Below are 27,370 nucleotides of genomic sequence, written 5' to 3' on the forward strand. Positions count from 1 at the left end.
ATCCACTTTGGGTTTGTGCGGTAGCTAGCGCAGCTTTTATCCACCTTGGGTTTGTACGGGAGCTAGAGCTGGTTTTATCCACTTTGGGTTTGTGCGGTAGCCAGAGCTGTTTTTTTACCAGGAAGGGACAGGCCTCTTCTGCAGTCCATTATTTTAGAGTGATCACCCACATGAAGCCTCAACATGTGGCCCTAGAATGGGCATACCTGTTGGTGAGTGCTCAGCACTGGAGATGTGTTCAGGGGGTGCAGCCTAGGACTTCTCCTGGGTGTCTGAAAAGCGTCCTTAATGAGAATAATAAACTGCTTTTAATGGTCATTTGTTGCCTTTTAAAGTCCCATTTGTACATCTTTGTGTTGGCTTTGCAATTTTTTCATTGTGCTCAGTGACTAAAATTAAATATTTTAGTGATTGTATGAATTTTATTTTCTGATAAGCTTGATACCAGAAATATTTTTTTAAAATAAATAATGACATGGTTAAATGTACTCTTCATATATTTTGTCTTTTCCAGCATCTTGGTTTCCAAGCATACCACTACCAAAGCGACAAGCTTGGAACCAGCCCAAGGAAGGACCAGATCGCACACCGAACTTGTTGAGCTCAAGCTTGCGTAAATGGCATCAGAGTGGGTTTCCACAACTGGTCAGCTTGCCGCCTTCTCTGCTGCAGGAGATGCTGCATGGAGCAATCGCGCAGCCACAAAAGAGACATTACTGCTTGAACCCTGTCTCATTCCTAAAGTGCCTTAAGAAAAGATCATGTTGTCTTCAACACACCACTATAATACCCCGGGGGAGTTTTCCTGAAGAGAGAGATGGGATTTTATCAAGGAAACAAATCAAAACTGACACTGCTGATGTGAAGCGGTGGTCCAGCACACACAGTCCCTCCAACCATCTGACACACGTCAACTCTGAAGGAAAGGCCACCATGGTGGACATAGGTGGTAAACCTGTGTCCCTAAGGACAGCCGTCGCTACCGCCATCGTCCTCTTGGGTCCCAAGGCTTTTGAGATGGTGAAAAACAACCAGCTGAAGAAAGGCAACGTGCTCTCAGTTGCACAGGTGGCTGGTATCCAGGGGGCTAAACGTACCAGCCAGCTCATACCCTTGTGCCACGTTATCCCCTTAGATAAAGTAGATGTCACTCTGAAGCTTGATGCCAATCGGTGCGCAGTGGTGGTTGAGGCCCTTTGCCGCTCAGAGGGTAAGACTGGTGTAGAGATGGAAGCCCTGGTGGCAGCTAGTGTAGCGGCACTGACCGTGTATGATATGTGCAAGGCAGTCACACATGACATAGTTATTGAGGAAGTGAAACTTCTCAGCAAGACTGGTGGACAGAGAGGTGACTATCTTCGCTCATGATCTCCCCTAAAAATCCATTCTGCTACCCCAGAGGAACAGACATTGTAAAAGCATGACTAGGCAAGCGTGAGTTCGCTTCCCCTCCGCCAGGTCTGCAAGGTGGCTTAATCTTTACTTAAAGTGGTGCTGCCTTTGGGCTCAGTGACACTGTGGATGTCTTTTGGACTCCCTTTGGGCTTCTTTGGACTCAGTGACACTGTGGATGTCCTTTGGGCTCCCTTTGGACTCCGTGACACTGTCAATGTCCTATGGGCTTCTTTGGACTCAGTGACACTGTGGGCGTCCTTTGGGTCCATTTGGGCTTCTTTGGGCTGCCTCTAGGCTCAGTGACAAAGTGGGCGTCATTTGAGTCCCTTTGGGCTTCTTTGAGCTGCCTTTGCACTTATTGACATTGTGGATGTCCTTTGGGCTTCTTTGGGCTGTCTTTGGACTCAGTGACACTGGATGTCCTTTAAGCTCAGGGACACCGTGGATGACGTTAACCAGTCTGTGCCGGCACCCCAACCAGGTCAGTTCATCTCGTCACCAGTTTTAGAAATGTTCAAAATGGAACTGATAATGATGGTAGTGACGACTGTTCTTGAACAGTGCATCAGATAAAGATGTGTTGAATGTTGTGCAAGCCTAACACATTCTGAAAAGTTATTGTCACAGACATTATTTACCACCTATAGATTTCAATGTTGCATGACCAGGCAAGAACAGGGCCAGTTCTACACTACACACCATCTCGTGCATGCTTGCTAAAGTGTACCATTGCTGTGTATCTTTCTGTAAGCAGGGGTGACCTGCTAGTACCTTTTGAACTGATTAGATACACACATTACCTTCCTATCGCTTCACAGAAAGTGAGCTGGTCAAGGATGCTGGGTAGACAGAAGCAGAAGCGGGCTCCCTACTGCCCACCTCTGTGCATCCACCATCTTCTGCACAGTAGACGCCATGCTCCTTCAATCCTTGGTTGCTCTGCTGAGACTGCTCCAGCGAGTAAGGTTCATCAGAGAAAATAGTCTGCAGCCAAACTGTTCGACTGGTTGGGTCAGCAACAAACCTCAGGGTTACACGGAAGTGCTGTCACTGACACAGGTTCACCAACAAAACAGAATATATCCTTCAGCTTGTTCTATAGCTGAGGTTCTCGCTTCTCATCAAATGCATTTATTCTCATGCTCTCTTGCTGCTCCATTGCAATCAAAAGCTGCTGAAAAATGTGAAATATGTCCGTATAATTTTGCATTCCTGCAGTAACAAAGTAAAATCTGCTGAAACAATGGTAAAACATCACATTAACGTTTCTTCTATCAGTGCAAAAAACATGTTCTAAAATAGATGAAAAATATCCAAAATTGAAAAAATCTTTCAAACATTTACAAATTCTGCAAGGAACAGTGCGCTATGTTTGCTACATAAAAAGCTGAACAAGAGTTTGCACTGCCCCTATATCTTAATAACTCTATTTTATAAAGCCTATTTTACCCAAATCACTGGCCCACTGTGCCTTACTGTGAAGGCCACTTCACCCTTCAGGACACTGGCCTGTATCACTTGTTTGACTCAGGAAAAAGCTCTTGTTGGAACACAAAAAGGAGCGAAGGATACACCAGAGTTTGCCCAAGCCTCCATCTGCACTGTCCTAATACATCAGGATACACCAGAGTCTGCCCAAGCCGCCATCTGCACTGTCCCAATACATCAGGATACACCAGTCTGCCCCGGCCTCCGCCTTCACTGCCCCAGTGACTCGGAGGAGTCTGCCCAAGCCTGCTCTGCCCTAGTGATAATGCAAGGACACCAGAGTCTGCCCAAGCCTCCGCCTGCACTGTCCTGTGGTATGGCAAGGACACCTGAGTCTGCCCAAGCCTCCGCTTGCACTGCCCAAGCCTCTGCCTGCTCTGCCCTAGTGATAATGCAAGGACACCTGAGTCTGCCCAAGCCTTTGCCTGCACTGCCCAAGCCTCCGCCTGCAGTGTCCTGTTGGTATGGCAAGGACACCTGAGTCTTGCACAGCCTCCACTTTCACTGTCCTAATGATGTCAGGATACACCAGAGTCTGCCCAAGCCTCCATCTGCTGCCTGACAGATATGTCAGAATATGTACTAGTATGCCCAAGCCGCCACCTTCACTGTTCTTCTAACACATCAGGATACGCAAGAGTCTACCCAGCCCTCTGATACGTCAGTATGCACCATTCTGCGCAAACCTCCGCTTGCGCTGCCCTGCCATTGCACCAGGATGCTCCAGAGTATGCTCAAGTCTTAGCCTGAAATGTCTACCTCCAGATTCACCAGTCTGGCCTTGCCTCCTCCTAGTGAGACGTCAAATCAGTGAGGGCAGCAGTGACATGTTGTGCTGTCTCATCCGTAGGGAAAATATGAGTAAAAAATGTGTTCAGTATTAAATACCAGCTGCAGAAGAAGCTTGCAGATCTCTAAATCTTATCATTTTACCTTCCAGATAAGTACAGTGTTTAGTCCTTAACAAGTGATTTGTTTCCCCGATTCAAAAAGCTGGAATTGTAATATCCATTTTAAAAACTGCTTTTTTGAGCTCTTGGCTGAACTCAGAAGTTGTTTTGCAGACATCAGCAGTGAAGGAGGGACGGGTTACCAGTCCTAGCATCTCTCATGGAAGGTCCTTTCCTAAAGTCCTGATTCTACTCCAATCCCACCTGGTGGTATTCATGGATTCCTTCTATCCGTGTTCATGAACACTGTAGTCTTTTGTAGCAAGAAAAATCATGTCCACACGTTGCCGCGATTAAGCTTTGCATTAAGCCTGGTCCAGTCGAAACAGTCCAGATCTGATGTGGTCTTGAATGTAGTTGAGGGTTAAAACCTGTGAAGCAGAAATGCTGAAACATGGCTGTGAGCTCCACTGCGTTAGAGCGACCCAGTTTGAGGCAAAAACCCTAGTTTGAGTCTGTACTGCTAGTACTGCCAGGCTGATGTGGGAACCAATGCCACTGGCTGCTTCCTTGTGCCTAGTTTACCTTAGGTGGATGAAGGCTGCACCAGAGAAGAGCAAGCCTCCATCCTTGCACCACTTGTTTCCATCTAGAACCATTGGTGTCAAGAGGCACCAGAGGTTGGAAATGTTGCTGATTTCAGTGTTGTTCCATGCTGTTTGCTGTTTCCAATAATGTGTGCCTATTACTCGTCCGCCATTAGTGTTGATCCATGAGTACCCTGCACCCCACCAAAAACTGGGTTTTTAAACAGCTCCTCACAGCTGTATGCAGTCCACGGCCACATGCGTTGGGACGCAGCCAGGCATCCATGGATTGCAAAGGTGTGCACCCTCACCAGTTCACATTTTGTTGATTATCCTTCTCCAAGGAGGAGAGAGTTGATTCTCTGCTCAGGAACCCTCGCGCCCTACTTTCATTGATTTCTTTCAGCTGCTTTCCACTACTTATATCCTCCCTTATTTTGTTTGTGCTCTGGCAACTTAAGTGGCAGCAACTTTCCACCTCTGGTCCTAGGGCCACAGTTTTCTTTGTTACCCAGACATGTACTTGGCTTTCTGTCACGTGGCACCTTGGGCACCATGCCTACTGCTCTGAAAGAAACACAGGAAAAGGCTAGTGTATGTCACAGGAAACATGTCTTCATTTTAAGATAGGGGGTAGGCGCAAGGAATCAGAAGCTGGGGCTCAAATCTCTGGGATTTAGTAAATCAGTCCAATTTAATCAGGCGGTTGAATCCTACTCCCCTGGAAGGTGCCACCTATCATCTATCCTGGATTATAAGTGTCTCCAGCCTCACTCTTCGACCCTGAGGGAGGTACAGCTTTCCTTCTGCCCATTGTGCGTCTTTCTAGGGTTATAAATGTCTCCCACCTCCCTCTTCGAGCCTGAGGGAGGTACAGCTTTCCTCTTTCCCATTCTGACTCTGGTCAAGAAGGCGAGGGTCATGCTCGAGCCTACACAGGAAGAAGCGAAAGCAGTGTGTGTCCTCTACGCTTCGTGTAATAATTCTCACTTGTACTCAGGACTTGCACCAAGAGGCTTAATCGACATGAGTCTCCCTCTCCAGCCACAAAGGCACTTGGTATATTGTAGGAAGAACAGTCAATGTGGTCAGTGTCCTAACCATCCTGCCATCTCAACCAATCACGAAGGCGGTGACTCCACTTTCAATCTTGAGTGATGAGGAATAGTGTTCCAGTGCATTGCCTCAAGGTGCGCGCCATCCTTCTCTAGTTCCTCAGTTGCTACACCAGGCCATCTACAGCAGATATGATTCATCAGTATTTACTGCCCCTCAGATCTCGGTGTTGCTGCACGTTTTGTACCAATGGCCAAGAGCGTTCTCGTGCTTCTTTCTGGGAATGGTGCAGTCATTCAATGTGTTTCCTGTTCTTTCAGTTGAAGCTCATCACCATTTTGCAATTCTTCAAACCAAAAAAGCGGTTCAGCTGCTTAGATAACACAGCATGGATGGTACACACTCCCCCTTCCTCTGCAGCTGGCAACAGACATCCGAAAACTGGACACCCATCGGTGGGCATAGCTTTCAGCGCCATATATTCGAGTGGGGCACAATCCCCTGGCGGGCAGAATTGCCCGGCCCTGCCTTGCATCCCATCAACGGAAGCCGAACCAGCTGACGCTAGAGTTGATCTTTGAGGACAGAGGGCCTGATTTAGGTCACGTCGGACGGGTCACTCGATCACAACTGTGACGGATATCCCGCCCGTCGAAATATAAATCCCATTATATCCTCTGGGATTTATATTTTGGCAGCTCCCTGGGAGGTGAACTTATGATTAACTTGCATGAAATGTTCATGTTTCTTTGTGTCTCCTGACTTCAACTTTCCACCAGAAATGAAAGCGATCACCAATATCTTTGTTTTTAGAAGCTCCAGGATGGCCAATACTAATTCTTACAGCTATTCTGTCTAAATTGTGCTAATGCTGTTTACTCCTGTCTGCCACAGAATCTTCTCTCGAGAGAAACGCTTTCATCTTCCTTTCTGTCACCTGGCCTCATAATCTGGATCCTGCAGAGCTGACGTGAGCCTACCTAGGTTGGACCTGTCACAGATTAGACTTTGTGATGGCTCGCATCAGGTCCCCCATTAAATCTTAGTAAGGACTGAGTGGGTAAAAGTATTTACTGTGCTTAGAAAACAGACAGGAATCCTGGTAGTCAACTGCTCAGACTAACATTTGGAAGACCTACCTAGTGCCAGGTGCATCTTCCAGGAGCTAATCAGGGAAATCATTTTCAGTGTTCAATTAAGCAATTGACAATTATGGGTTTATATCATTTCTGCTGTGCTTTGAGAACGTTTACAACTTAATAGGATCAAAATTGATCCTCTGGTGCCTTATTTTTAGGTCTCTTTCGAGCCTAAACTGTTTGTAGATCGCTTTTCTGTCCGCTAACGCTTCCTCAAGTTGTATAAGCAAACTTCAAATCCCTCAGTGCCTCTTAATTGTGCACTTTTTTTTTCATCAGAACATTTTGCTTCTTCGTATATATCCTTACTTTATCCCATACTGGTTGATCAGATTCTACCCGAGTGATAGCGTTTCGTCTTACTGCATTGTTTTCATGTACCTCTATGCCTCTTTAGCCATTAAAGTTATCTGTATAGATAACCTTCTATCTGGACAAGTCCAGAGATCTTGTTGCTCTGGCCACTTTTTCATCACGTGGGGAGGCACATATCTCGAAACGGATTGCTATTTGCAGCCATCATTTTGCATGTGTCCTCTCCTCATACGGATATTGATGCACACAGCACAAAAGCCATGGCAGCTTAGGTTATATTCTCCAGACATGTATGCAGCGGAAAGAGCTGTAGAGGGACAATGGAAACTACATGTGCACTCTTCCGATTCTGCCCTTTTAATACGTCCTCTAGGAACAATGCAGAGTCCATCAAAAAAGTCCCACGGAAATGATTTACCTACAGGTAAATTCCATGATGTTGCTGTCCTGTATTTTTCTCACTTTGGCTTTTTTCCTCCTGTTCCATTTTCAGCACCTTTTCTCCAGCCTCTTCAGTTGAAGAATTTTAACAGTAGTCTCCATTCTGAGAGACCTTGGACGGTACACCAGCGTACGATTAGGCATCTTGGCCATGTTAGTACAGGCATTAGCAGGCACTTTTCAGAAGCAGATTCCAATCCAACATTAGGTGATCAAGAGCGTACAAGCTAGATATCGGAAGGAATCTTGTACAGAGAGCAAGAGTCACTACAGAAGGTAATTTGAAGGTTTTTGAACGCACATTGTGTGCTTGGAAGTTATGAAGTCTGCTTTTGGAGCTTTCAAATTTTACCCAACCTAACTACGCAATCTGTGATGTCACAAGCTTTAATGGAAGCTCCCTTAATGCTTCAAGGAGTTTCAGTGCAAGCGAAGCTGAATTGTGGACTATTTCATTGCTTGCGTTTACTGTTTGAGGTTATATGATTTAATGAGCCATATTATTTAGGTCCCAGAAGTCCATTTAGCGCTTTAGGCAGTACAGGTAATTAAAACCAAAAGCACAATTCTAGGGCCCGCTACAAAGACCAGTTTTGTGTTGCAACTCGTTCATATGAAACGGCTTCTGCTGTTTTCAGAGTGTTGCACGTTATCCCCGCCTCCCTCTGTCTTTTTCTAATGCTTTCGTTAATAAATAGGATTAGGATGGGATGCATGGGTTTGAATTTTGTAAATTGAATTTTTACTTGGATTTAAGCCCTCTGGTGGAAGCACTTTGCAAATGTATTTTAGATATGCGTAAGCAGGGTGTGAAAAATAGTAAAAACGACATCTTATTGGAAATTGTAGCTGGGATGTATAAAAATAACAGCACAACTTTAACAGATATTTTTGAAGATTTATAATAAAAACACATTCTATGGTCTCTTTATTCTAGGTGTCTCTGAGTATGTATATAGCTGAGTTTTTTAAATACTGTATGTAGATGTGTGTTATCAGAAATACATTTTTTACTTCAATTTCTTTTCATTTAAAGGTTAAATAAAGGTGCTAGAATCCTCTGTACTACCAGAAGTACACAATGTAGGACAGCAAAGATGTTCTCATTTCAAGATAATCCAATTTAATATACACTTTTCTGCTGCTGGCACACTCCAAATTTCCAATAACCCGTTCAGAATTTCAGGTATTGGCAGCTCGCGTTCATATAGAAATGTCTTCCTGTATATGGAGGTCGGTCAAACAAACTGGCCCACTCCTAATTTCAAATTAAGAATGAAACCTTTAACAATAAATAGAGGAAACAAAACAAAAGGGAATTTTTACTGTTAGATTATTTTTCTCACTCTACAAGTTGTACTACTGATCTGCTCTAAGGTCTTTCTTCATTTCAAAAGAATACCCTTTCATCAGGAGCTCAAGACTACTGTCTCTGGCCATCCCCTTCGATGGCAGGCTTCTCCCAGCCACATTCATTGTGTAGTAGATACTCGTATGAAATGAGTGGCAGCCGGGGGTTTCTTCCAAGACGAATCTGTCAACAGAAGTGAAATTTGACAGTCAACTTTGAAAAGGTTGCTCTGAATGACTTGGTTCATTTTCATAATGGGTTTTGTCTGCAGAGGTGCCTATGTCCTAATGATTCATGTTTTTCCAAAAGTACAGGTAATCTTGTATAGTGCGCCTTTACTTTGACTGGAAACAACTTCAGTGCTGTAAGTGGAAGTTCAAAATTATTTGATTTCTGATACTGCATTCTGATTGGAGTAAATCCAGGGGTAGCAGATCATTCTCCCCCTCATTGGGCGGGGGCTTGTGAAAATAATTTAGATTTTTCCACGACATTTCCATAAAATGTATAGTTTATTCTTCGCAGCCCTCCTTTGTGGACATCTCAACAGAAACTGCACTAGTGATTTTTAGCCAGAATTATCTCAAAACAGCTGTATCTCCCTAAGTAGCTGTTAAAATCCTATGAACCATGGCCCAACGTATTATATTACACAGCAACAGTCTCCAATGAGTGGTTATAGTTAGGTCACAGTTTCCATAGGAAGAGTGTTTATTGTTTTGGTAAAAACGTTGGCATTATTTGGCAAATCTTCACAAAACTTCTCAAAAACAGTTAATCCTCCTTAGCTCCACTTTGAAAAGTTTCATAACTTTTATAGGATGTGTTCGAGGCATGTGGGCTGCTGAATTCATATCTGTGCATAGATCGCCGCCTAGTGTTGGGTCCGGATGATTGCACATTGTTGTCCTGGAAGAGTCTTCGAAGTATCACGAGATAGGTGGCTCCTCCCCTGGACTACAGTGCGCATGGACATCGCCTCCATCCCCAGATTGGTTTTTTTCGCCATTGGGTTCGGATGTGTTTCGGTTCCCTCTGTCGGAATCGATAGTTGTTTAACTTTTCTAACTTGAGACCAAAAGGTCTTTAGGATTTGCGTCGGTATTGTCAATCGTTCAGGTTTGTTTATTCATCGGCTCCGAACACTTGCTGCCCTTCTGCGTGCTGTCGGCGCGGACGGGCCTACACGACGCTCCAGACTACTCAACATGGAACGAACTCCGTTTAAGAGGTGCCCGGTGTGCACCTCAAAATATTCACACCTCGACGTGCACCCAGTGTGCAACAAATGTTTGTCGCCGGACCATGATGAGGCCAGGTGTATGGCCTGCTCCAAGTTCCGGTGCAAGAAGACTCTCAAGCTTCGTAGGGCCGCTAGACTCCAGGCCCAGTTATCGGCACCCCCGCCGGACAACATCTTTGAGGAAGACGTTGATGACGACGCCGTCCTACAAGTTTCGGACTCCAGCCCGGCGTCGGAGGATGTCAACTACGACGCGGGGGACGAGGAATTTGAGGAAGTCGTCGGTGAGGTAGGGGACGACGACGACGGGGCCATTGCCACCGTGGAGGATAGCTCGGAGGAGGAGCATCCTCAGACTGACTCAGGGGTCAATCCCCATTATACGGCCCAGGTCGAGGGATCGCCTTCGGGCCTTACCCAAGACCTTACTACTCGTCCCACGGCCCCGCCTACGGGCCCGGCCACGGACATTGGTGATGCGCCACTCCCGGTACAGAAACCGAAAGTGAAGCCATCAGGGTCCACACCAGCGGTGTCGAAACCGAAAGTGAAAGTCGCACTGGTGAAACTAAAGGCTCCAAAGGCCTCAGCGCCTAAGACGTCCAAAATGGCCGCCGACATCAGGAGCCGTGCTAAGATGGCCGACCCGAAGACCCCGGTGTCGAAGCCAAAGGCGAAGACGACCGACGCGGCCGCGTCGGCGCCGAAGAAGGTCGACGACCCGAAAAGAGCCTCGAAGACTCGTCAAGACGACCCCGAAGCTCTGGCTGCGCCGATTCCGGTCGACAAGGCCAAGGGTGGTGATGTGTCGGCTCCGAAGACCGTGCCTTTGATCGCCGACCCGACTCCGGACTCGGGGGAATCGCTCGAGCCGGTCCAGCCCTCACCGTCCTTGACCAAGAAGTTCACGGAGTCCCTTCAACATATTCGGAAGGAAACCTTGGCTCCCGGACCGAAAGATGTGGTGCTGAAGCCTCCACAGAAACCGGCAAAGGCGCAGACGCCAATCCATTTCACGCTGCCGCCGAAGAAGACGCCGAAGGCTTTCGCTCCAAAACACGGGCTCGGGGCGCCCTCGAAGCTGGTGTCGGCGCCGAAAGTATCATTGGTGGTGTCGAAGCCTCGGCTCCAGCCACTCGCGGACGAGGAGCGTCGAGAGGTTATCATCAACGCCAACACAGGCAAACTCTCTCTCCTTAAAAGGAAGATCACCCCGGAGCCAGTGTTGGAACATTTTCGTATTTCACTCAAGAAGAAGTTGGACTCTGCGGGTACTTCTACCCCTGTGGAGCCTGCATCTCCACAAAATTTAGAACTCTCACCAGCTCACTCTATCGCTGGGGAAGGCGACGGAGATGAGGAGGACGAGTACAATAATCCAGCGTACTCTGATCCGGAGGAGGTCAATGAACCTTGGTCTGCTGGAGGCGACCCTGAGGACCCTCAGTCTAGTCATGAACCACAACTTTTTGCAGCAAAACCTTCTCCAACAGAGGACTCAGCAGCCTTCAACGCGCTGATTGAGAGAGCTGCGGCTAACCATGATGTCGACCTCCATGCGGACCCAGTGGATGTCGATTTTCTGTTTGACACCTTCTCAGTGGCTGAAAAGACTGTCAAGACATTGCCTATGCTCAAGGGGGTGCTGAAGCACGCGCCTGAGGTTTTCAAGGATCCCACTCGGGCGCGGGTCATCAATCCTCGTATTGACAAAAAATACAAGGCAGCGCCCACTGATCCAACGTACATCAAGGGACACTTGCCACTGGACTCTTTGGTGGTATCCAACGCACGCAAGCGGGCAAACGCGCAAACCACGGGTGATGCTCCTCCCCCAGATAAAGAATCGAAGATCTTTGAAGCCTCAGGAAAACGTATTGCTGCACAGGCAGCTAATATTTGGCGCATTTCAAACACGCAGGCCCTACTTGCACGCTACGATAGGGCGCACTATGACACCCTAGAAACACTTCTGCAGCACTTACCCGATCAGTACAAAGAGGGTGCTGAAATGTTAATTCAGGAGGGGAAGCTAATCACCAACGCTTCCATTAAGTGTGCACTGGACGTGGCTGATACCGCCTCCAGGGCTATCAACACTAGTGTGTTACTGCGTAGACATGCATGGCTTAGAATATCAGGGTTTAAACCAGACATACAGACAACCATCTTAAATCAAACAGTTAATCCAGACCACCTGTTTGGCCCTGAAGTGGATGCAACCCTTGAAAAAATGAAGAAAGACACGGACACTGCTAAGTCTATGGGGGCCCTCCAATCCCAGCAGTTTCGGGGTGGTTCCTTTCGCCGCTCCAATAACAGAGGCACCTCAAGGGGTCAGGCATCACAATCCACGCAGTACTTTAAAAGCAACACCCAAACCTCATACACCAACAAGGGTAGAGGTGGCTACAGGGGCAACAATGTCAAAGGCAGAGGATGTGGAAACAATAGCTCCAGGTCCTCCACCACCAACAAACAGTGACGCCTTGTCACTGCCCCCCGACCACACAACACCGGTCGGGGGGAGACTCCAGCAGTTCCTGCCCGCGTGGAAATCCATCACCACGGACAGGTGGGTCAAATCTCTTATCCAGTACGGTTACTGTCTGGAACTTACTTCCACTCCACCAAACATACCTCCAAGAAGCCGTCCTATGTCCGGCGAGCACTTGCACTTGTTGCAGCAGGAGGTCAAAGCCATGCTGCAAAAAGGGGCAATAGAGCTCGTGCGACTGCAAGAAAGGGGATCAGGAGTTTACTCTCTGTACTTTCTAATCCCCAAAAAGGACGGATCCCTCAGGCCCATCCTGGACCTCAGGCCCCTCAACTGGTACATTCTGTCAGAACACTTCCATATGCTCACGTTGCAGCAGGTTCTCCCTCTGCTTCGGCAGGGGGACTTCCTGGCTACGCTAGATCTCAAGGATGCATACTTTCACATTCCCCTGCATCCTTCACACAGGAAGTACCTCAGATTCACAATTCAAGACCTGCACTACCAGTTCAGGGTTCTGCCTTTCGGGGTCACCACAGCGCCAAGAGTTTTTACAAAGTGCCTGGCGACTGTGGCGGCGCATCTAAGACGCCAGAACATCCACGTCTATCCTTATCTAGACGACTGGCTCATTCAGGCAAAGTCAGAACAGCAGTGCGCCGACCACGTGTCCCGCACCATTCATCTCCTGCACGATCTGGGATTCTCACTGAATTACCCAAAATCCCATCTCCAACCCGCCCATATACGGCAGTATCTGGGCGCGACAATAGACACTCTGGCAGCCACTGCGCAGCCAAATTCAGTGAGAATCGCCAGTATCCAGACGCTGATCCAACGATTCAGACCTCAGCACTCGCTTCCAGCGAAGGTGTTCATGCAGTTGATAGGCATGATGGCCTCCTGCATCTCCATCGTCCCGCACGCGAGGTTACATATGCGTCCGCTTCAGGAGTGCCTAGCACGTCAGTGGACTCAGGCTCACGGGCAACTAACAGACCTAGTGTTGGTGAGCGGTCGAGCATACAACTCTCTGCATTGGTGGAATCCACGAAACCTTTGCAAGGGCCGACCATTCCAAGAGCCTGTGCCACAGATTATCGTGACGACGGACGCTTCTCTCCAGGGATGGGGAGCGCATGTACTCCACTACACAGTGCAGGGACTATGGACACTACAGCAAAGGAAGATGCACATCAATGTACTGGAACTGATGGCGATCTTCATGGCCTTAAAGGCATTCAAAGTACATCTGTGCAACAAGGTCGTGTTGATCCGGACGGACAACATGACGGCCATGTACTACATTCAGAAGCAGGGAGGCACACACTCTCCGCAGCTGTCTCATCTGGCTCAGAGCATGTGGAAGTGGGCCATTCAAAGGAACATATTCCTCATGGCGGAGCATCTCCCAGGCAAGGACAATCAGATGGCGGACCTGCTCAGCAGGCACAGCCACCAAATGCACGAGTGGGAGATACATCCATCAGTACTCCAACCGTACTTCAGAAGGTGGGGTCATCCAGAGATAGACCTGTTCGCCACAAGGGAGAACGCAAAATGCCAAAGCTTCGCCGCCAGGTTCCCACACCCGCAATCGCAGGGCAATGCGATATGGATGAACTGGTCAGGCAGATTTGTGTACGCTTTTCCCCCAGCACCTCTGATACCGCTGGTGGCGCGCAAGCTCAGGCAGCACTCGATGACTCTCATCCTGGTTGCTCCAACGTGGGCTCGCCAACCATGGTACACCACGTTTCTGGAACTTTCCGTGGTACCGCATCAAAGGCTTCATCTCACACCCAGCCTTCTGACGCAGAGCCATGGCGACATTCAGCACCCAGATCCGCAACAGCTCAACCTGGCGATCTGGCTCCTGAAGTCCTAGAGTTTGGCTACCTCAATCTTCCCCCCGATTGCATGGACATCATTCGGGAGGCAAGGAAGCCCACTACTAGAGCATGTTATGCGGCTAAATGGAAGCGGTTTGTCGTTTACTGTGTAAACCACGACATTGACCCGCTGGATGCTTCCATTCAGAACATCATTTGTTACCTGTTCCATCTGTACCAATGCAATTTGGCGTATTCTTCCATCCGCATTCACCTGTCTGCTATGGCCGCATACCTCCAGAATAGGCAACACTTTTCACTTTTCAAGGTTCCTGCTATCAAGGCATTTCTGGAAGGACTCAAAAGGGTAATTCCACCACGGACACCACCAGCACCTGAATGGAACCTCAATGTGGTTCTTAGAAGGCTGATGGGTCCTCCTTTTGAGCCACTGCACTCTTGTGAGCTTCAGTTTCTGACTTGGAAGGTGGCTTTCTTGGTAGCAATTACATCGCTACGGAGGGTTAGTGAGTTGCTGGCACTCACCATCCAAGAACCATTTGTCCAAGTACATGCTAACAGGGTGGTGCTCCGCACTAACCCTAAATTTCTACCCAAGGTTGTATCTCAATTCCACATAAACCAGACAATTGAGTTGCCAGTGTTTTTTCAAAACCCTGAGTCGCTGGCGGAGCGGATGCTCCACACCCTTGATGTTAAAAGAGCCTTAATGTACTACATTGACAGGACAAAGGATTTTCGAAAGACCAAGCAACTTTTCATTGCATTTGCCTCACACCACAAGGGTAATGCTATTTCCAAAGCTGGTATCGCTAGGTGGATCGTGAAATGTATTCAGATCTGTTACGCTAAGGCTAAACGCACTCTCACTATTCCACCAAGAGCCCACTCCACCAGAAAGTTGGGGGCCTCTATGGCTTTCCTTGGGAACATTCCCTTAGAGGATATTTGTAGAGCAGCCACATGGTCTACCACACACACTTTTACTAAACATTACTGTGTAGACGTGCACTCTAAACAGCAGGCAGCTGTTGGTCAGGCTGTTCTCAGAACACTTTTTCAAACTGCTGCAGCTGGCACGGGCGGCCGCCGATAAGAGGGGGACTGCTATGTATTTTATGCACAGATATGAATTCAGCAGCCCACATGCCTCGAACTGCAAATGCTACTTACCAGTATGCATCTGTTCTTGGCATGTAGGGCTGCTGTCATTCATATCGCCCGCCCTCCTCCCCGGCGCCTGTAGCAGCTGCAGTATTCATATATATATATATATATATGCTCATAGCATGGTCATCACTCACATAGTTCACTCCATCTCTGCCAATGGCTAAAAACAATCTGGGGATGGAGGCGATGCCCATGCGCACTGTAGTCCAGGGGAGGAGCCACCTATCTCGTGATACTTCGAAGACTCTTCCAGGACAACAATGTGCAATCATCCGGACCCAACACTAGGCGGCGATCTATGCACAGATATGAATGTCAGCAGCCCTACATGCCAAGAACAGATGCATACTGGTAAGTAGCATTTGCATTCTGTCACAGCTACAGAAAAACAACAAAACAGAACTAAACCATATTTGGACAAAAGTGGGAACTTTACTCAAAAAGCGTGTTCTTTGAGATTTGGTGTAAATCTGCTCAGCCATTTTTGGCGACTTTAGAGTTTAAAGAGAAGCATCAGTTGGGCATGACAAGTTGAAAAGATAAATTGATCTGGCTTGTTAGTGGCCAGATATGCTCTGATCAGCTTCTTTAAAGGGGACTGGTCAATCCTGATTTGCTACCCACAACCTGAAAAATATATTGTGGCAGCCAATCCAAGACTCAGACATGGCCCCTGCGTTCTGAGAATAAATTGGGAGAAAAATTTAAGGGGAAAAGAGGAGTATGCCCTGACCCCAACAGGCCAAAGGAATCTCCTTTGATTGGCTGGCCACAACAAAGACACATGTTGTGGCAGCCGCTGCAGGCCCCGGGGAGGTGGCATTTTTTAGAGACAAAAAAGAACAACATAAAGAGGGTGATAACAGATCTTAGTCACAATATAAATCATTTGCTGGTGGTACCATATTCATTTTAGGAATTGTGGTGTGTTCTAAGAGGATTTTATTCTGTGCAAAATGCTGATACTCTGCTGGGATTTGATGAACCATGTTTGAGGGAAAACCGTTTTCTCTCATGATCTTGTAGAGTTTATGAAAGGTTCTTCAGAAGCTACAATGAGAGCACATTTTCTATATATTAAGTATCTTTCTCAGCCATAGAATAATAATGTCTGACATTCTGAGTAAAAATCTACTTCCAACAGCAGCATCAGTCAGTCAGCTGATTTCATTTCAAGACCAACGGCTACCATTATGCATTAATCTTGTAATTGCCACTTCTGCAGCACCTTTAAAGAACTTACAAACAATAACATTTCCATCTAGAACTAGAACACCACAGTCCATAAGTATTGCCCTCATAGAACACTCTTCCTCTTTTAAATGCGGCTTCTGATAAGATAGGTACCACTAACGAATAGTTGAAGTGTATTTGCATTACCTGACTAGATGTGTATGCTTGTTAAGCTTCTAATTTACAGAAGCATCATTTAGGTTTTGGATATATTAAGAAGTTTAATTTTCATAAGGGTAATTTATAACAGTTGAAATCAATTGTCTTTGATTATGTATCTCTAAAAGATCTAGTTTGCGCGTAGCACTTAAATACAAGATAAGACTGTATTGATAACTTGTGTTTGGAAAAATGTAGTTACCAGAGATTAGGGAGAGCCGGGGCCTTGGCGTGAGACTGTTACGGAGTAATGCCACGGACCTGCATGTGAGGGTGTAGCGTGAGTCTTGAGCCTCTTCGTGAGCTCCAGCATTGTTGAAATTGTACTAGTCCTTTGCGATACTGCGAGAGACTGCTCACGTCAGACACGCATTGAAGTAATTAAATCCCGTATGCAGGGACCATACAAGTGACGCCCCGCGCAAGATCTTTCGAGACAAAGAGGCCCTTTTGGTTTGGGGTACATTAGGTTATTTAACTAACAGCACGTACGCACTCTAAAAGTCACTGTTACTAAACAGCAGTCGGCCAGAAAAGGACCGTTGCTCAGGAGAGAGTTGTTTTAAGGATATAATATAGTTTATTTGCGAATTATTGAGGTTTTAGTGTTATATTAGATTTTTCAGTATATTTCTTGGTATAGGTTTGTGTTAGTGCTTTTCTAGAGCCTACACAGATTGAGCTGCAGGGGCTTTGTTATGAGCTGGATTTGAATTAGGCGCCTTGACGCCCATTGGGCTATGTTTGCGCATGATAAGACCCCTTTTATTATTATTATTATATAGTTTGGAGGTTTTCTAGGTTAAGTTATAGGTATGGATTCAGGACATTACAGTTGGGAAATATTTGGGTCAAAGATAACTTAGGAAGTTATTAGAAAATGAATTCAACATGAAATGAAAGTACAGGTTAAGGAAACAATTGATAGTATTTTGAAGATTAAGTAAAGAAAGGACATTGGGTCAGATGATGAATTTTGCTCCTTATCAGAGAAAGAGGAAATAATAATAGTGTGAAAGGAGGAAAAGAGTTAAAGAGTAAGCATTTAGAAGGTATAACCATGTAAAAAAATGATTTGCTTTGCCAAGAAGAACACGTTTTGTAGAACTCGTTTGTTCCTGTGTTTAGCCATAGGAATGTGGCCAGCGCAACCCTGCACCGGAAATGTCCGTTTTAACAATGGCCCTAAAAAACAAAAATGCAAGCTGCAATCTGAGTCAGTGGGCTTTGAAAGGCAGAAAGATGTGCCTCTTATGTAGGCTTGAGAGAGGCTTGTTTCGACATGTCACAAGGCAAAGAGTATGGGAGAAACTGATGTCTGCTCAGACCTAAACTCTGCCACCTGAACCAAGAGGGTCTGGAGGGAACGAAAAAACAAAAATACTCTGCTATTGGGGCGACGCCGGCAGTGCACATGCACACAGGTACACACCAATGGGACACATATGGTGCTGCTTACATTCAGAGACAAACTAAACACACATTTGCCATGCAATCGCGACACTAGCGCTTTAACTGTAAACATCTTAAACTAAAGTGCGGGTGCCCTGATTGCTTCAAACGTACAGAAATAGAAAAGAACATTTATTCTATTTCTTCACTTTTGAAGCAATCAGCGCACCCGTGCTTTAACGTGAGATGTTTACAGCCAAAGCGCAAGTGCCACGATTGAAAGCAAAGTAAATAAAGAGAAAAAATAGCGGACACACTTTTTTTTTCTCTTTATTTACTTTGGTTTTAATCGCTGCACTGTAAAGATCTTAAGCTAAAGTGGGTGCCGAGAATGGTTCAAAAGTGAAGAACATTTAAAAAAAGGGGTTTCCTATTTCTTAACTTTGTGAGCAATTGTGGCACTCCGCTTTAGCTTAAGATCTTTACAGTGAAAGCGCGAGTGCCGCTATTGCAACCAAAATAAATAAATAGAAAAAAAGGCATGTTTGTCAATGCAACTAACCATAGGAAAGGTGCGTGCACCATTATTCCTGCTGGGGTGCCATGAGGAATACATTTTGAAACTAGGCTGAAGCTATTGCCGTCCCCATGCTGTAAGGAACCCTCACTTTGAATGCGATGGAGGGTAGTACATGGGAGGAGTGGTGAGAGGGGCTGCAATGACTAATGCCTTTTCTCAAACAAGCTGTCGCCACACCATTGTGCGAATGAAAAGAAAAACTGCTCACCCAGTATTTAGAAGACACTGTGTCACGCTGCGGAGTAAAATATCCAGTCCCGGTGGGCGGGGCGAAAAGGAGTTAGGGTGGTAACAAGGAGGGACTAAAAAGCCTCACTCGCAATGGCAAGCCAACGTTTACCATAAACAATGACGCAAGCCAATGCAAATACGAGGCGGAGACTACACTCCAGTTCTGAATGTTATCGAATACAAGAGGTCTCGCAGAGTGAGCAGCGCATGCGCGCTGCAACGCCAGGTGAGACCTAAAAAATTTAATGTTTGGTAATAAAGGCTATAGAGAGATGAGGTGCACTGTTGGTGAGTGGTAGTGAGGTAATTGATGGAGAAAGAGGAAATGGGGAGAGGCGCCAAAAAAGACTGGTGCACCGTGGAAGCCTTGACCCCTCCGCCACCCACCCCCCAGTTCAGGTCTAGTTGCGTCCCTGAACGCATCCATAACTGAAGTGCAATGAGACCCTCAGCCCAATGCATCGTTGCTACCTACCCCTCAAGTGATAATACCAGCCTAAAAACTAGAATGTTCCCAGTATCTGTGCTGAGTGCCTGCACCCTCGTCACCCGTCTGCACATTTCCCTGTCTGCGCAAGTGTAGGTCGATTGAGGGGAGGAGAACTTCTTAAATAAAAAATACTAGTTGTAATTGGGTGGTGATGGAAGCATTAAATAATGATGGGGCGGGTGCATATTTGAGATCTGTTTGTATGGTATTGTTGTATTGTATGGTATAGTCAGTAGGCTTTCAACTCCCACCGTGTGGATTTCATGGTGTGGCTTGGCCGTCCCAAAACCCCCTCCCGCTTCGCAGTTTCAGCTGCCCCTACCCTTATCCTTGCATGTTTTAGTTCCTGTCCCGAGACACAAGCTGACAAGCACCAGTACTGCGTCTGTGTATGACATGCACATCACAAGAGGGCTCATTCTGCATTTCATCCTCCAGGGATTAAATCACTGCTGAACAGCAAGTGCTAGTTCTATTCTTGGAAGGGACAGCAGATAAAATGGGTTCTAGCAGCACAGATGCGTTACAAACTAGCTGCACATGTGGGCAAGGGTTTCCAGCGCTTCCTACTATTCAGTGTGGGAATATGTCTCCTTACTGGCCGGTTGTGTGAAGGGCGCGAAACATGCGACGTGTAGGAAAAACTCCCTTTCACGTTTATTCACATCTGTGTGATATCAGTAACACAAAGCTGTGTTTTAAGGGGAACCTTCTTATGTTCCCACCAGTTTTTACAAGCTATGACTAGAATACACACTATTTCGCGTAAGAACCACATCAGGCATGCAGGCCAAAGCAGCACAGCGCTTCAAGGCCAGATAGTGACAGGAAGGCGCTACACAGATGTGAGTTTGTGTTCACTGTAGTCCCTAGAAATGTACCCTCAGGGTGCGTTTAAAGCATCTGCTTATGGGAGAGTGTCACTCTGAAGCATAATAAAGGTGCCACAGTATCTGAAGTGAAATGGAATGTATAATACCTGCTGATTTATTCTTAGGAACTGTAAAGTAAACTGCGCATTTCAGATTTGAATATATAGTGAGTTAGTAAAAATATATAGTGTAGAAATATGTGGTCTTGAAGTTCACAGCCAAAAAAATGGAAAACCCGCTCTCTCCGGGACCACAGAAATCGAAACGAGACCTTTTGCATTGCAAATGCTTGTTTGTTTCATGTGCTGCAGTAAGGGATGATACTGTACTGTCACGTATGTCTAGCTCTACTCTGTGAGGAGGAAGGCATCAGAAGAACTTGAATATTGCAACATCCTAACTCCTAGTTTGAGGAAATATAAATTTTATGGTCAAGTAATGTTCCCTAACGTGTACCCCACCGTCTCCATGTACCAGCTTAAAGTGCATGTAACTTCCCTCCTGTGCCAGCTATGAAGACGCAAATACATTTGCGTCCAACGTTAACATGTCCTCTTTCAGACCCACCCTGAATGGGTTGAATATTCCGTTCCTAAGTATGCCATGCCAACGTCTTTTTGTGGTGTACTTTACACGTTTTTCAGCTCCGGCGAAGTAGGCCCTGAATTCTGCCATTGAGCCTTTTTCTGCCTTCCAACTCTGAACGCCTCAGCCTGGGCTGCCTCTGTACCCGTGACCTCTGCCTTACTCCCTGTGCGGCTAACGGCGCTTAGCTCAGCCTGCTGCCTGCCAAGACTGAATTCAACCTTCGAATTATCTGTTCCGCACCTCGAAAAAGCATTCCTACCTACTAGTTTAAGTAAACATCCCCCCAGCTGCAGAGCAAAGGGCCCGGCCTCACTGTCTCCGTGCAAGTAATTCATAGCCTCTGTTACCATGGTAGGCCCATGCCCCCTCGCATCTCATGCAGACACTTAGACGCTTATACACGCACTCACAGTCAGTATAGAATAGCTTCTGCCCCAGAGACCTTTTCCTTCTAGATAATATGGTTCCTAAACATCAGATACCAGATATGATAGAGGTACGAGTTGATCTGACATGCCAGACTTCTGTCTCTTTCCGCTAGTGTAAATGTCAAGTCCCCTGCACCCTCCAGTTTCACGTCAATCCCACGTCATGCAGCTGCGCGCGCATCCAGGCCTCAGATTTCTGCTGACATTGCCAAATTCTGCTAAGTACCCACCTACTCGTGACACTTATATATGATGTTTCTAGCACACACCTCTATGTTCACGCCTTCTAATTACGTATCACTACCACGTGTATGCTGTTATCTTGTTTCTCTCAGCTGTTACGCCTACTGTATTGGTTTCTATTATATGATTTGAGTATATAAGCTATGTATTGTCAATAAAATATTGCTCTATCCCTTCCTGCACCCCAGTGGTGGCAGGAACCCGATATCCGATCTGGTACCATGACCATTCCTTTTTAAGGAATAAAACCCCTAAGAACTCTAACACCACGGACTCTGCCTCTTTCTTTCCGATTGAGTTATTTTTGTTTAAGTACTTACCTGCATAGAAATTAGGACGGTAAATCAAATATTTACTACATTATTTTGGCGCCCGAATAGGGACCCCTCCCCCACCCCACGCGCCGGTTGGTGCGTTGCAAGCTTTGCCCCCTGCCATCCGTCAAGACGGAACTACGCGTACCCGCAGGATTTCCTATATCTCCCTCTGGCCCACGGAGGTGACGGAGACTGCGATCAGCACCCAGACGAGGCGGTGAGGAGTGCGGAGGATCCCGACCAGAGCCTAGCCGAAAGAAGCAAGGTCCGAGGTGTCAAGAGACCCACCAGTTTCCGAAGTATCCACGTGTCGAGTCGAGTCCAGTCCGGTCCAGTCCAGTCGAGTTTTCCGAGGCCTTCCGATTCCGTGCTTCCCGGTGAGTACCATTGCTGGGACGTATCTAGACGGTTGCATTATTATGTATCCGGTAAAGACGGGTTTGGGTACACAAACGCGGTCTGCACTGTTTTAGACAGTGTATCTGTACTGTTTAGCAGTATATCAGTTATTCAAGTTCTTGCGCTGTCTTCGACAGTGTATCTGTGCTGTTTAGCAGTACATCCAGTATCTAGGGTAGAGATATATGTTCAAAATGTTTTTCATGTGATTAATGTCGTGGTATGAGTGATTGTTTAATGTGCATTATTGTGTTTTTGTGGAACTAGTTGTGTTTAGAGTTAAGTAGCAAGGATTGAATATACAGTACTAAGTAAACAAGATGCCGTTTTTCAATAAGTTAAAGCAGATAGGAACTAGGAAAGGGATACTAGAGGAAGAAATTCCTATCCCCCCTAGGGACACGCCTGGAAATTTCATGTACCATAAGCATGGCATAGACGCCATATTGTATCTAGATTTATGGGCCGATTATACTAAGCACCTAGAAGAAAGACACAGATGGCCCGTTACAGGAACGTGGGATGCTGAGTGCATCCTGAAAGTAGAAGAAGCACTATGGAGAAAGAAAGCCAGACAATCACAGAAAGATGCCATAGAATTATGGCGTAAAGAATCACATAAACGAGCCGAGAAAGAACTCCGAAAAGAAGACAGACTTAGAGAGGCGTCGGACAAAGTCCGAGAAAACGAATTAGTTAATGAAGGAATCCGAGTAAAAGCAGAACAAGTAGACCGCGCACGAAACAATCTTGTAAATGGCATGTACTTAGTGGCCGAGGGTTCGCCTGAAGCCACTTCAGAAATACCGAAAGATCTGCCGCCACCATTCAACTAAAGTAAATCACAGGACTACTAAAGACATATTTCTGAATTCCTATCTAGATGATGTAGCACCCGCTTACACCAATTCACGCGCCCCGCCTACTGATGGGGACGGAGATGGCAACCCACCTCAAGACCATATCCCGCAATTACCGCAACAAAGTTCCCCCGTCCGACAGCCGGTCCCTCCACCCCCACCACTTCCCACACCTAAGGTTAAGATACCAAATCCGTTTTTGCCTGATCCTATTAAGAGACAAGTTCAAGTACACATACAGACTCCACAGAGGGATAATGCCCAAGCCTCCGCCTCAGGAGGTGCGACCGGGGGTTTCCAGACCCCGCCAGCAACACACAGATTACACCTTAGGGACATGCAGAAGCACCCTACACTCCAATCACCCCGTCTCGACATACTCAAAGAACCCCTTCCAGTTTGCAGATACGATCCAGTACCCGGCAAAGACGATAGAATGTTGATAGCATCACTACGCTTGCGACAAGCTACAGATTACCTAGTGTTATTCTCAGGGATGACTGATCACCTAGATAGAATATACCATTTTGTCCAGACTGGGGAAAATCCTGAAAGTATTAAGGAGGCCCTGGCACATCAGAAAGTTGACACTCAAGCATATATATTACGTTTTTTCATAAATTGCTTAATAAGAGACCGAGACAGGCCTGAGACAGACCAGGATGAAATGGAAGCACTAAACAAGTGGGGTCAAAATATAGCCGAAGGAAAACATGATAAAGTGAATTGTATAGCTAGTATGTACAAGAAAATAAGAAAAACAGTAATAGAAATGCACGAAAAAGAAAAGGAAAATGCCTCCTCCGAGGAGGAGGAAGGACCTGAAGAACCAGAAACGACTACAGATACGATAGCGTATGTAGGTAAGGGAACTTACCTTAGGAAAGGCATTCGTCCAGAAAGCAAGAGAGTTTTTCTCTCTGGCATATCAAAACCGAATTCTCCTGAATATCTGTTTCAAGATACTGATAAAATGCTTCGAGAACGAATGGGGTACCATGTACTCAATTCTATGGATGAACAAGAACTAGCCCGGTCAGCAGTACTATGGGCTGACAATCCTAATATATACAATGATGACACAGTAGCGCAGACATTTCTGAACCTATCCCCAGACGAGCAGAAATTAGCAGGTATATATATGATTCAGCACCTCCTCACGTTATACAGAAATAAACATTCTGATCCAGGTCCCTTACACGATACATTAGAAGCACTACTCATGGATAGATGGAGAGGCCGAAGTACCAAGTTAATTCAAATAATTCTAGAACAACGGCACAGATACAACACTTTCTTAGGCCCACAATATGTTTCCGCTCCGCCCCCAGAAAGAAAAATGTATCATATGGAGCGTTTCGAAAGGCAGAACCCGTTACGAGAAGTACATCCAGTTATGGGTGCCGATAATACCTTGAAACGTGTGTATGTATACACACCTCTGACCAAGTTAGAACTATTGGAGATGAAGAAACTAGTACCCTGTCACGATAAAGACCCTGCAGGTTTTCACAGAGAACTTAAAGACATGTTACTGATGGGAGATTACACATATACTGATGTTATGAAATTGTTAAAGGTATTGTTGCCCACCGGCATTTACGAGAAACTCAAGGAAAGAGAATGGGAGGTGGGAGACAAAAAGATTATATGGACAGAAATAGAAGACGAGGAAAAACTTCGTACTCCAGGGCTAGGCCTTGGGGAGAAAGCTAAAGCATTACCAGGTTTGATAGTACAGGTTCTGCCAAGATTACTGACCACTAAAAAGGAAGACTGGGATGCAATCTCATCCTGTAAACAGTAACACGATGAAGATACTAGTGACTTCTATTCAAGATTCGAGAAATGTTTCATTATTAATAGTGGCCTAAAACCAGGTAGCGAGTCGTACCCGCATCTTTTTGTAACGAAATTAGTCGAGAATTCCCTGACATCAGTTAAGAACCGTGTATATAAGGTTGAGAGTACATGGCAAGCAAATACGCCATCCCAGATGTTACAGATGTTACAATACCACCAGAACAGAATCAGAGAAGAACAGGATCATGAACAGAGACGCATGAAAGACACGAAAATTAAAACGTTAGTGGACCAGTCGGTTCCAGCCGACGGCCAGAGAAAGGGTACGACCCAGACAGGAAATGCAGCAGCTCCCGTTAAAGGGACATGCAATTATTGCAAGCAGCCAGGTCACTACGTACATGAATGCCCAGTCCTGAAACACAATATAGCAACAGGTAAAACTAAAGAAAGACCGCATCCGCCTAGACAAGACCAGGTCCAGCAACAGACTTCACAGAATGCACAACCTATGCATGCTCCACCACATACAGGACAAACAGCAGCGGTATCACAGCCACAGCCCATTGCCGCGACGCAGCAAGTTTCACGGCAGATGTGCCAGTATGCCCAATCTGATTATCCCGATTATCAGCGATACACATGAAACAGCCTAGAGAGGGAGGTTGGCTTGCCTCTTATTGAGGTTCCTGTAGATCAAGAGGGTCCTTATGTACACAGTCAAGTATTGGGAAAAGACAGAAAGTTTTTAATTGATACAGGGGCAAGCCGCACAACAATCCGCCATAATGAAGTCCCAGGGGCACCCCTCTCAGGCTTACAGAATGTTTCCCTTGGTTTTTCAGGACAGCCTATTGTAAATGAGGTATCGAAACCCGTCCCCCTGGCTGTGGGTCCATTATCACGTGTTACAGACTTGTTACTTACGAAATCATGTCCAGAAAATCTGTTAGGTATCAAAACATTGAAGGCTCTAGGAGCTGTGATATGTTGTTCTCCGGAAGGAGTTAGACTTTTCCTGCGTGACTTTAAGGGTCACTATGTACTACGAGAGTTTGATGTCAGATTGAAAAATGTACCAGAACACCTGTGGGCACAAGGCCCAACCGATGTAGGCTGCATGCACATTACACCATACCGTGTTACACTCAAGCCAGGTGTTGTTTTACCCCGAATCAGACAATACAAGTTGCCACCCGATGCTGTAGTGGCTTTACTGGAAATCATTGAAGAGCTCATTGCCCAAGGAGTGGTCGTAGAGACCGACTCCAATATCTGTAATTCCCCTATCATTCCGATTCTTAAACGTACTGATCCCAATGCACCGCCAGTATATCGGCTGGTGATTGATTTACGAGAACTGAATAAATGCATCGTTCCACAGTACCCTGTGGTTCCCGACATCTCTTCCCTATTGACTGCTATTGATTCAGAAGCAACGTTCTTTACTGTAATTGACCTCAAGAACGCCTTCTTCAGTGTGCCCATTGATCCAGAGAGCCAATATCTCTTCGGATTCAGTTTAAATGGACGAAGTTTCAAATTTTCACGCGCACCTCAAGGATTCACAGAAAGCCCCAGCATCTATAGTCAAGCACTGAAAAGACAACTCGATTGTATTCAAATGCCAGTTAACACCGCTTTACTGCAATACGTCGATGATCTGCTGATCACCACACGAAGTGAGCCCGAATGTGAACAAGCATCACTGACAGTTTTACATTTCCTGGCCGACAAGGGACACAAGGTGTCTCCTTCGAAGCTACAATTCTGTGTTCAGCAAGTTGTGTACTTGGGTCACTTGCTGTCCAAAGTGGGGAGACAGCTCACTCCTGACCGTATCCAGTTAATTGTAAATATGCCACAACCCCAGACACAAAAGGAAGTGCGGGCCTTTATAGGCCTCACCTCGTACTGCAGACAATGGATTCCTCAGTATGCATTTCTAGCTAAACCACTCATTCAGTTGACAACACAGGAGGCAGCGACTTCGACTGTCCTTCCTTGGACTCAGGAACATACACAGGCCTTTGAGGAATTAAAGAAAGCTTTATGTCAAGCACCAGTTTTAGCGACACCGTGTTACAGCAAACCTTTTACACTTTTTGTTACAGAACGTGATGGTACAGCGTTGTCTGTCCTCACTCAAGATCAAGCCGGATCACATAAGCCTTGCCCTTATTTTTCAAGTACATTGGATTCAGTAGCCCAGGCACTCCCTGCGTGCTTAAAGTCAGTAGCAGCAACAGCCCTAGCAATCAGACAGAGCGACTCCATTGTTTTAGGACATCCATTAACAGTACAAGTTCCACATTCTGTAGAGGTTCTTTTAAACAAAACTCAGACTCAA

At 46.2% G+C, this 27,370-nt stretch overlaps 1 protein-coding gene across 2 annotated transcripts in view; it reads left to right on the plus strand.

The window, feature by feature from the left end:
- MOCS1 (molybdenum cofactor synthesis 1) overlaps window positions 1–2,704 on the plus strand; it is a 287,072-nt gene extending 284,368 nt beyond the window's left edge. For both annotated transcript variants that reach the window (XM_086925881.1, XM_086925882.1), the window contains one exon: window positions 515–2,704. In XM_086925881.1, the coding sequence (XP_086782007.1) occupies window positions 515–1,368 (854 nt within the window). In that variant the 3' untranslated portion in view covers window positions 1,369–2,704. The remainder of the gene's footprint in view (window positions 1–514) is intronic.
- The last annotated feature ends 24,666 nt before the right edge of the window (window positions 2,705–27,370 follow it).

Source organism: Lissotriton vulgaris, chromosome 6 (genome assembly GCF_964263255.1).
Source record: "Lissotriton vulgaris chromosome 6, aLisVul1.2, whole genome shotgun sequence".
Lineage (NCBI taxonomy): Eukaryota > Metazoa > Chordata > Amphibia > Caudata > Salamandridae > Lissotriton > Lissotriton vulgaris.